Source organism: Schistocerca serialis, chromosome 2, assembly GCF_023864345.2.
Source record: "Schistocerca serialis cubense isolate TAMUIC-IGC-003099 chromosome 2, iqSchSeri2.2, whole genome shotgun sequence".
Classification (NCBI taxonomy): Eukaryota; Metazoa; Arthropoda; class Insecta; order Orthoptera; family Acrididae; genus Schistocerca; species Schistocerca serialis.
Genome location: NC_064639.1, coordinates 690,105,103 through 690,117,121, shown reverse-complemented (window position 1 = coordinate 690,117,121; position 12,019 = coordinate 690,105,103). Strand labels below are relative to the sequence as shown.

General features: G+C 43.4%; 1 protein-coding gene across 2 annotated transcripts in view; it reads left to right on the top strand.

Moving 5' to 3' along the window:
- Positions 1 to 12,019, top strand: part of LOC126457822 (extracellular sulfatase SULF-1 homolog) — a 796,827-nt gene that overhangs the window by 494,734 nt on the left and 290,074 nt on the right. For both annotated transcript variants that reach the window (XM_050094450.1, XM_050094449.1), the window contains exon 5: positions 194 to 345. In XM_050094450.1, coding sequence (XP_049950407.1) covers positions 194 to 345 — 152 coding nt within the window. The remainder of the gene's footprint in view (positions 1 to 193; positions 346 to 12,019) is intronic.

Below are 12,019 nucleotides of genomic sequence, written 5' to 3'. Positions count from 1 at the left end.
GTACTGAGAAAGAAATATTGGCGAACGAGGAATTTATGACTGTCTTGTCGACTGATTCGTGGGGTAGACTTTATGGCTCCCCTGCTACAAATAACTTTAGCAAAATAAATCAAGCACCACAACGTGTAACACGACGAACATGCAACTGTCCGCATCGTTTCCTGACACAGACTGTCTGTTTACCGTGTTGCAGGGTACTTTGGCAAGTACCTGAACAAGTACAACGGCAGCTACATCCCGCCGGGCTGGCGCGAGTGGGCGGGCCTCATCATGAACTCGCGTTACTACAACTACTCCATCAACCTCAACGGCAAGCGCATCAAGCACGGCGACGACTACCACAAGGTGAGTGGCCGGCTGCGCCGCCTCATCTTTCCTCGACGACAGGCCTCAACGCACGTCTGGGTAACTCGAACCCGGCTGCTGGCTCCCGAGTGGGAAGCTGGTGCTCTGCCTCTCAGCAAAGCTAGCTGAGCACATTTCAATGGATCCACTCAAAGCTCGAGGCTGCAACCGTCTCTATAGTTCTCTTTCGAATATACTCGTCATTACAGAAGTTTTAAATTTCTAAGGTCGTCCTATCTTTTGAGAAAATAGCAATTTCTTTCTACACCCGTGAGGCAATCTATGAAAATTTTGTTTGTGGTGCAATTTGTCAAGCGTCATGTTAACCTCCTGCTGAAAGAAAAATATAATTAGGAAGAGCACACTGTCCAGCAATATGTACTATCTACATTCTGTATTCAGCTGTGCTGTGAACATGAACACTGACAATCCGCGCATTGATCTTATGTCTTGTACACATTATAATTACGACGTGCCGACATCCAGTGTATTCCACGATCCTTACACATACATTTGTCATTGACACGATACAGACTGCAGGTGGTGGAGGTTGTATGCAATGTGAAGCCGAAGATCCTGAGATAGTAACATAGTCTTACCGAAATCGGTCATCCAAATAAATACCTTACTTGCGGCCTTGGCTGTTTGGAGTTTTTCTAGAGCTCATACCTAAACAAAATATCTTAACGTACATTATTATTCTAATTATTTGTTTTACTTATTTTTGTTTCATGTTGTAAATTGTTATTTTACGTTTTAAATTCATGTTTTTTTTCGATTTTTAGTTTACCATTTTACATATGTGTATTTTGTTAGTTTAAAATAATAAGTAACTCATTATTATGATAGGAAATCATTACAATAATGATAATCTGTACATAAATGATTAAAGCATAGTTCTTTTTTTTACGTCAAGTACATCAAATAAATGAAATTTCTTCACATAATACACACGACGGACAGCACAACATAAAACAAAATTCAGTAGAATTCACGAACTGTGGCGGGTTATCTTCTAAATATCCCGATTTGTATCAGCCGTATTTGAGTACACTGGAAAATGTTGGTGAAGAGAGAACTGATGATGTGCTAGTGACTGTAGCTTGATTATATTTCTTCTCAACTGGACATTGACATAATAATCATTCAGTGAACTAGATATCAAAATTTCTCACAAACTTCTTCCAACATCCAATGTCGTATACGTGTAACGGCTCTATCTGTCCTGTCGAGCCTTTTGGGGTCACGAGACGAACAAATTCCTTGTCACTGAAGTTATATTTCTATTAAAATTATCGACGTTTCGACCCTTCTGCTGGCATCTGCCTCAGGATCTTATGGTGTATACTACTGCTAGAAAACTGTCAGATACGAGGACGCGACACTCGAAAGAACAGATACCATTGATAACCGGTGCCGGTCGGGGCACACATTTTCAACATGTCCCCAATTATGTATATCAACTCCTGTTTGCAGCTAGGGTGTCGATTTATCATTTCATTTCTAGAGAAGCTGCACGGTCATCAGTGGTATCTGTTCTTTAGGGAACAGATACTACCTTCATATATAGAAACTAGTCGGACGAACAAATTTCCTTAAGCAATCTCGTTTATGGGTGAACTGCAAAATTTTTACGAATTTCAGCAGCACTCGTCTATCGTCACTACTAGATGTTCGACATTTAGCTGGCTCGTTGAGATACACTTTAGGGTGACCATTTCTAGTAAGACTATTTCAGAAGATAGATTTGATATTTCGGAATTCAGTCGCTTGTAATAACACAGTGTTTACCTGTATTCACTGGTCCCTTAATAAAAGAATCTCCGTTGTAATGCTTCTTCATCAAGAGTCAGAAAATGTGTTATAGCTTCGAGGTACCCCTTGGTGGCGTCTCATACATTCGTATTGGTGTTCACTGGGACTGTAGCAAGGCTCATGCGCTGCGTGTCTCTGCCGTACGTTAACGCTTCCTTGGAATGCGAGACTTCCCACCAGGAACAAGTGGCTGTACGTACAGAGCGACACGGCAGGAGATTTCATTAAGCAACGCGTGCGTACAGCCGAATACGTGCCTCTCATAGTCATTGCCTCAACTTGTTGGGGCTTTAAAACACCAGTAGAATTCCCAATCACGGCAGCGCGGATCACCAACGTCGAAACAAATATATTTCCAGCATTAGTAATAGATGGAAATCTGTATTCCGACAATGGAACTAACAAGTGACTAAAGTAATACTGTTAATACCTCATAAAAACTATAAAATGGTAGTTGCCAGAAAAAATTAAATTTTATCGTTCCTTTATGCTTATAAATACAAAAAACAAACAAATGTTTTTGGCTTGTGCAGTAATCTGAATATTGTTCATTATGATAAAGTAGCATAGCAATTTACAATGTGTCCTTCACGCCCAGTGCAGTATCCTGTATCCTGCGCGCATTCGAAGTCTCCGTCTGCAACAGACCAGGAATTTTATTCCTACCTGTGCTGCTTCAAGTAGCCTACACATCTAAAAATCAGAGGCAGCGAAGTTTGCTACGCTTTGATGAAAGACGAAGTCAAATGTCGCAAACGTTCTTGGTTCGCTATAAACCTCGCCCCCCCCCCCCCCCCTACCTTTCTTTCTTTCTTTCTCTCTCTCTCTCTCTCTCTCTCTCTCTCTCTCTCTTTCTCTCTCTCTCTCAGGATACAAAATTACTTTCCTTTAGACACCAATTTGATTACATTAAAAACCGAAGGTGATATCTCAGAACATTTGAATGCGATACACCGGCGGTACGCTAGAAATATGATTTCTTTCAAGAACCATCCACAGTTGCTGCTTCTCGTGAACGGCAAAAAGTGTAATTTATTGGATTTCTTGTTGGCCGATTAGCGTCCATGAAAACAGGTTTCTTCCAATCGATGATTCTTGTAAGGAAACCATCACATTCTCGTTCAAGTTGTTCTCACGTTCATGAGTTAGCAGTCGCGAAACACTCGTTGTTGACGCTGTTACATAGAAAACGGCGTACGGCATGTACAGGGTGTTTCAAAAATGACCGGTATCTTTGAAACGGCAATAAAAACTAAACGAGCAGCGATAGAAATACACCGATTGTTGCAATATGCTTGGGACAACAGTACATTTTCAGGCGGACAAACTTTCGAAATTACAGTAGTTACAATTTTCAACAACAGATGGCGCTGCAAGTGATGTGAAAGATATAGAAGACAACGCAGTCTGTGGGTGCGCCATTCTGTACGTCGTCTTTCTGCTGTAAGAGTGTGCTGTTCACAACGTGCAAGTGTGCTGTAGACAACATGGTTTATTCCTTAGAACAGAGGATTTTTCTGGTGTTGGAATTCCACTGCCTAGAACACAGTGTTGTTGCAACAAGACGAAGTTTTCAACGGAGGTTTAATGTAACCAAAGGACCGAAAAGCGATACAATTAAGGATCTGTTTGAAAAATTTCAACGGACTGGGAACGTGACGGATGAACGTGCTGGAAAGGTAGGGCGACCGTGTACGGCAACCACAGAGGGTAACGCGCAGCTAGAGCAGCAGGTGATGCAACAGCGGCTTCGGGTTTCCGTTCGCCGTGTTGCAGCTGCGGTCCAAATGACGCCAACGTCCACGTATCGTCTCATGCGCCAGAGTTTACACCTCTATCCATACAAAATTCAAACGCGGCAACCCCTCAGCGCCGCTACCATTGCTGCACGAGAGACATTCGCTAACGGTATAGTGCACAGGATTGATGACGGCGATATGCATGTGGGCAGCATTTGGTTTACTGACGAAGCTTATTTTTACCTGGACGGCTTCGTCAATAAACAGAACTGGCACATATGGGGAACCGAAAAGCCCCATGTTGCAGTCCCATCGTCCCTACATACTCAAAAAGTACTGGTCTGGGCCGCCATTTCTTCCAAAGGAATCATTGGCCCATTTTTCAGATCCGAAACGATTACTGCATCACGCTATCTGGACATTCTTCGTGAATTTGTGGTGGTACAAACTGCCTTAGACGACACTGCGAACACCTCGTGGTTTATGCAAGATGGTACCCGGCCACATCGCACGGCCGACGTCTTTAATTTCCTGAATTAATATTTCGATGATCGTGTGATTGCTTTGGGCTATCCGAAACATACAGGAGGCGGCGTGGATTGGCCTCCCTATTCGCCAGACATGAACCCCTGTGACTTCTTTCTGTGGGGACACTTGAAAGACCAGGTGTACCGCCAGAATCCAGAAACAATTGAACAGCTGAAGCAGTACATCTCATCTGCACGTGAAGCCATTCCGCCAGACACGTTGTCAATGGTTTCGGGTAATTTCATCCAGAGACTACGCCATATTATTGCTACGCATGGTGGATATGTGGAAAATATCGTACTATAGAGTTTCCCAGACCGCAGCGCCATCTGTTGTTGAAAATTGTAACTACTGTAATTTCGAAAGTTTGTCTGCCTGAAAATGTACTGTTGTCCCAAGCATATTGCAACAAACGGTGTATTTCTATCGCTGCTCGTTTAGTTTTTATTGCCGTTTCAAATATACCGGTCATTTTTGAAACACCCTGTAAAAAATGGCGTGCTGAGGCATTTGCAATATCTAAAACTTAGTTTTATTCAGTAGAACTGCAATAAATTAAATGTTACCGATGGTAAACTGTAACGTTTCAGAAAAAGACTACGTTGCTGTCTTGGACGACTGAACTCTACTGGTTAGGACAAACTATCGTTGTCACCCACAGTAAACAGAGTAACAGGATTCGCTTCAGTGTCTTCCGTTAAGAACGATAAAAAAAGGCGTAGAGTGTAATACATTCATTTTCGTTCCCCCATACTATACGTAATTTTGTACTGTACTTCACGATTATAAAATATCTCTCTTGTTCAGATCAAACTGCGTGCAAAGTTCTAAGTGAGCTATCTTTCTGCTTGAAAGTTTATTTATTTATTTATTGCGCTGAGAAATGATTTATGCATTTGCTATATATACATAAACTTTGAATGCGGCTTATTGTACTGGTCTAAACAGATTCCTTAATTTTTCGAGCGATATGCTGTTGTTTACTAATGATGACACTAAGTAATGTTAAGTGAATAATAATTTTCTTGTACACGTAGAGTATACATGTTCTTGTCTTCGAACATTATTTCTTTCACACCCTAATTACACATATGCCAACTAACACGAATAACAAAACTTCTCTCCCACTGTTTCGCACTCCATCCCTTAGAACATCCGTCTAACTTTGTAAATGACAAAACTGAGATGTCTTCTCCAGTGACTGTCACTGCTCACTACTCAACGCCCTAATGGTACAGTGTAACAAAACCCTCCTGCTATTTGAGGAATAAATGACTGACCCAGAAACAGTCAGTTCATTATCAGCGAGAAACAACTTGAAAATGGCGTGAGGGACAGTCGTTAGTGATCAGTCAAAATATCCTGTAAGTCCTCTGAACTGGTTTACGAATACAGAAGAGTCAGTATAGAAACCAATGCTCACTCGAATATGTACCCACAAGGAATGAATCACGAACTTACTTTACGAAACAACCTTAGTTATGTTACGTTTACGGGAATATGTGGAACCAAAACCTGAAACATAGCACGCTATTTGGAGAGCACAAATTTAATCTCGTTTCGAAGTTCAGAAACGTGTGTCAGTAAGTATTGTGGCTATAATATCAGCTAATAGGGAAATGAACCTTTACAAAGGCATGTTGGGTAACCGTGAGGTGAACTTGAAAAGCGACAGTTGACTTTTCTTCTTCGCATAACTGCAGTGTCTGTTACTACACTTGTTCTGTATTGAACCAGTCTAATGTGTGAAGAGGGCTAGTCAGTTTCAAAATACTTTCCCCTCTTTTAATAAAGCAACATGTCTCAGAGAAATAGATTAGCATCATTTGCTTCTTCTAATCGTTTTCCCTTCTTCTCTTTGTTAGCTGTTTCATAGTAAATAAACGTATAGAAAAAATGCAACACCCTCAAGGAGTGCACTCAGTGGCACCCTGGTGTAATATGTGCATACTGAGAGGACATAATGTTAGTTATTCATTAGTCACTGCCATCGGCCATCAGATGGTATTCAGGAGGATCTCCATCTATGCACCTCTGTTTTGTTTCAGCAGGCAGTAACTCTTCCGAGTTTAGAGGTGAACAGTATTTGTAACATTCATTCCTGGGTACAACCATGTCCCGCCGACGAATAAGTACTCGTGTTGAGCAAACTGAGTCGTTTGGCTGGTGCTGCGTTTTGCGCCTGTGGGGAACCGGATGGACGTATCGACAGAGAGCTGCACGTGTCCGGCACAGTGGCTCGGTAGTGTGTCGCCGCGGTTAGCAATGGGCTACGGAACATTCTCGCACCCCTAGACGTCCGCGTCGTACAGACCCAAGTCAAGATGTGCAGGCATTGAGCGAGCAGCTGTGGCCGACCAAACGAAATCCAGGGAAGAAATCCAGGCACAGGTTACACCTGCTGCGTCACCAAAGAGCACTGGCAACCATCTGCCTGCAGCGGGACTAAGAAAACATGTGAATGTGGTCATGCTATCACTGACACTAAGATTCCACCGAGCACAGCTGCTGTGTTACCTTGAAGGTGTCGACTGGAGAGCGGAGTGGCGCACTGTTGCCTCCAGTGATGAGAGTAGGTTCTGTCTGTACGCAACTGGTCGACGTACTGCGTAGACCTGGTGAGCAGCCTCATCCGCAGTGCATTCGGCCACCACACAACAGGTCTCCACCCCATGCCTCATGGTGCGGGTCAATCACTCCCGATCGCATTCGTTATTTCTGCGGGGTAAATTAACCAGTGTCCGTTACATTTCACAGCTTGTTATCCTCATGCTACCGCCACTTCATCAACAGGAAGGTGATGTGTTTCTCAGCAGCACAGTGCACGTCTGCAGCGACGCAACGTGCTCTTCGTGGTGTACAGTTACTGCCCTGATCAGCAAGATCGACAGGGGATCTCAAATTGATTCCGTATTTCTAGATTTCCGGAAAGCTTTTGACACCGTTCCTCACAAGCGACTTCTAATAAAGCTGCGGGCCTATGGGGTATCGTCTCAGTTGTGCGACTGGATTCGTGATTTCCTGTCAGGAAGGTCGCAGTTCGTAGTTTTTTTTTTTTTTTTTTGTCATCAGTCTACTGACTGGTTTGATGCGGCCCGCCACGAATTCCTTTCCTGTGCTACCCTCTTCATCTCAGAGTAGCATTTGCAACCTACGTCCTCAATTATTTGCTTGACGTATTCCAATCTCTGTCTTCCTCTACAGTTTTTGCCCTCTACAGCTCCCTCTAGTTCCATGGAAGTCATTCCTTCATGTCTTAGCAGATGTCCTATCATCCTGTCCCGTCTCCTTATCAGTGTTTTCCACATATTCCTTTCCTCTCCGATTCTGCGTAGAACCTCCTCATTCCTTACCTTATCAGTCCACCTAATTTTCAACATTCCTCTGTAGCACCACATCTCAAATGCTTCGATTCTCTTCTGTTCCGGGTTTCCCCCAGTCCATGTTTCACTACCATATAATGCTGTACTCCAGACGTACATCCTCAGAAATTTCTTCCTCAAATTAAGGCCGGTATTTGATATTAGTAGACTTCTATTGGCCTGAAATGCCTTTTTCGTAGTAATAGACGGCAAATCATGGAGTAAAACTAAAGTGATATCAGGTGTTCCCCAGGGAAGCGTCCTGGGACCTCTGCTGTTCCTGATCTATATAAATGACCTGGGTGACAATCTGAGCAGTTCTCTTAGGTTGTTCGCAGATGATGCTGTGATTTACCGTCTACTAAGGTCATCCGAAGACCAGTATCAGCTGCAAAGCGATTTAGAAAAGATTGCTATATGGTGTGGCAGTTGGCAGTTGACGCTAAATAACGAAAAGTGTGAGGTGATCCACATGAGTTCCAAAAGAAATCCGTTGGAATTCGATTACTAGATAAATAATACAATTCTCAAGGCTGTCAATTCAACTAAGTACCTGGGTGTTAAAATTACGAACAACTTCAGTTGGAAAGACCACATAGATAATATTGTGGGGAAGGTGAGCCAAAGGTTGCGTTTCATTGGCAGGACACTTAGAAGATGCAACAAGTCCACTAAAGAGACAGCTTACACTACAATCGTTCGTCCTCTTTTAGAATATTGCTGCGCAGTGTGGAATCCTTACCAGGTGGGATTGACGGAGGACATCGAAAGGGTGCAAAAAAGGGCAGCTCGTTTTGTATTATCACGTAATAGGGGAGAGAGTGTGGCAGAAATGATACGCGAGTTGGGATGGAAGTCATTAAAGCAAAGACGTTTTACGTCGCGGCGAGATCTATTTACGAAATTTCAGTCACCAACTTTCTCTTCCGAACGCGAAAATATTTTGTTGAGCCCAATCTACATAGGTAGGAATGATCGTCAAAATAAAATGAAATGAGAGCTCGAACAGAAAGGTTTAGGTGTTCGTTTTTCCCGCGCGCTGTTCGGGAGTGGAATGGTAGAGAGATAGTATGATTGTGGTTCGATGAACCCTCTGCCAAGCACTTAAAAGTGAATTGCAGAGTAATCATGTTGATGTACATATAGATCACCAGACTTTTCGCGTATTGAACACGTATGCGACATTATCAAGTGGGAACTTACTCGTTCTCCAGAGGCTGCAATATCCTTCGGACAGTCTATCGCAGGATGCCATTCGACGCCTGTATGATCGTTTTCATGTTAAAATACACGCCTGTGTTGCCGCCAGAGGTGGCTACACTATGCATAGATGCCTTCTTTGGGCACTCTTTGCTGTGACGTGTTTTTCATTTGGTCTGACTTTGTTATCAGGTACTCCTACAATGGTGAACTATTTACTACATCTCTTGTCAATAAAATAGCCTTGTCCTTGAGGGTGTTGCATCTTTTTCTGGCAGTGTACACTGTCAATAAAGCTCTCCATTTTCGAAAACCATTCTGCTTTTCTTGCAAGAGTGATTCTGCTGTTGGCCTCAATCGGTTATTTAATATACAGCAGACACGTCGAATGTAATATACTTATACCTCCGTAGTTTGTGGGTCTACTTCTTTACCTTTTCTTAAACGTAGAACTGATAGTTACCGTTAACCTGGGGATCCCCTTTGTAAGGCAGCAAAATGGTTCAAATGGCTCTAAGCACTATGGGACTTAACATCTGAGTTCATCAGGTCCCTAGACTTAGAACTACCTAAACCTAACTAACCTAAGGACATCACACACATCCATACCCGAGGCAGGATTCGAACCTGCGACGGTAGCAGCAGCCCGGTTCCAGACTGAAGCGCCTAGAACCGCTTGGCCACAGCGGCCGAATCCTCCAATCTTTACGAGTTCGATAACTATGACCTCTAGTCCTGGTGACTATTTTATTCTTTTTGTTTCCTATTACTGCCTCTAATTCCTCTAAATGAAAGACATCAATATTTTTTACTAATTCTCAGTTTCTGTCTCATGATTGGTACGAGGGTATGTTGAATAATTATGCCTCAGAATTTTTTTATGTGAAAGCTCTTAAAGCTTTTTACGTATAACAGACTTTATTAACATTCTACACCTCTGTTCTTCATGTCTTTGTATTTATTTCTCAAAATTTGTCCAAACGTCAGACTATTTTGTTGATACCGTCACTATTAATGGAGCCACAACGTCACCTTCGCTTGCAGCGCTTCATCGCTAACAAAATAAAGTCTTCGGAGGTGTTATTTATATTCTGGAAATAGATTAAAATCGTTCCAGATATCGTAGCACTCGTGTGTTATCCGACGATCTTCTCCGATAAGTTCTTGAACCCGCTGGCGGTGAGTGTAGTCGGTTGTCGCACGCGGCCGTCTCCTCCAACCACTGTCACACAGGTAGAGGGTAACACCCCGTTCCCTTCACTGCGACCACGAACAAGCCAATGTCTCACATTACTGATGTCGATACAATCATCGCCGTAAACGGCTTTCATTCTTCTATAGATATGCTGCGGTTAGAAATTCGACGTAGTTACGTTTGAAATCGCCACGTTTCACGCTGCAATTCGGAGCCTAGAGGGTTGCAACATGCATGACATGTAATACCTCAACTGATATTAATAACAGATTAAAAAATTCGGAGGCCATTACTTTTCAGCACGCCGTCTTAGAAATGTCTGCCTCAGGGGTTGGGTTGTTGTGAGGGAGGAGACCAGACAGCGAGGTCATCGGTCTCATCGGATTAGGGAAGGACGGGGAAGGAAGTCGGCCGTGCCCTATCAAAGGAACCATCCCGGCATCTATCTGGAGCGTTTTAGGGAAATCACGGAAAACCTAAATCAGGATGGCCGGACGCGGGATTGAACCGTCGTCCTCCCGAATGCGAGTCCAGTGTGTCTGCCTCAGGGTTAAACCAAATACTCTTGTAATGTTCAATGCATTCCTAATGCGTTACAACGTCTATTCAACCACGACTGAATATGTTTACAAAACATGATGTGCTTATTATTAATTTATTTCGGTGTGGGTCTGACAGCATCGAAATTAATTAATAATAAGCGCATACTCGTAATCACAGTCTGTGGTTTCCTAAATCGTGAGGCGATGACCAGCACGAAGAAACGATTTAGATTTTGGAAAAGTAACAGATGTAGTCGACGAGTATTTTTTTTTTTTTTTTTCCTTAGAAGACACGCCACACATTGCAGATAACGTATGAAACACTACAATTTACAGCTCCGAGGTCAGCGATGTATCATTATCTGTGTATTTTCAGTGGCTGGTAGCATTATTATGCCCAGTTTTTGTTTCCGGCGTTTTCCGGCTAACGTGCTTCTCGCTAATGTGAATGCAATACGACAGCAAGAGCGCCAGGTCGGCCGTCGCTGGACCGTGGTAGCGGCGGCAGCTGCTGACTGGCCACTGACGTCACTGCTGTGAGCTAGCTGGCGTGCGTCTTTGTTCGGACGTGTCGTCTTCCGCCGCCGACGTCTCACTTAGCGGAGACCGCTGACACGCGCTCATGGCATTCAGGCTCGTCCTTCTCTGGGCTGCGGATTACAGTGGCATCTCATTCAGCAAGCTTTCACCATGAAGACACAGAAGCGGTGTGGATGATCGTAGGAATTTCTGCATTAGGATTTGAAAAGCGATCACCGTTAGGCGTATATGTGCTTTAGTCTATTAAAATTTGCCCTGGCAGCGTTGGCATTAAATGTTTTGATAACGGGAATTAAGTTTTAATTAGCACTTTCATGACAGAAACAAAACCAAATGGGGTAGTTCAGAAATGGTTCAAATGGTTCAAATGGCTCTGAGCACTATGGGACTCAACTGCTGTGGTCATCAGTCCCCTAGAACGTAGAACTACTTAAACCTAACTAACCTAAGGACATCACACACATCCATGCCTGAGGCAAGATTCGAACCTGCGACCGTAGCAGTCGCGCGGTTCCGGACTGAAGCGCCTAGAACCGCTTGGCCACCGCGGCCGGCAATGGAGTAGTGGTGCGGATTATTCCGCTACAGTACTTCAGATAGAAGACTTCCAGTTGCAGCACCAATAGCTGGCAGTTAAAGTTAAAAGAAAGTAAACAGTGACAATGATTTCCGTAGTTGTCATTATAAGCAGAAACCACATGAATCGTACGAACAATAAGAGACTGGAATAGAAGGGAGAACCCTTAGAGGTAC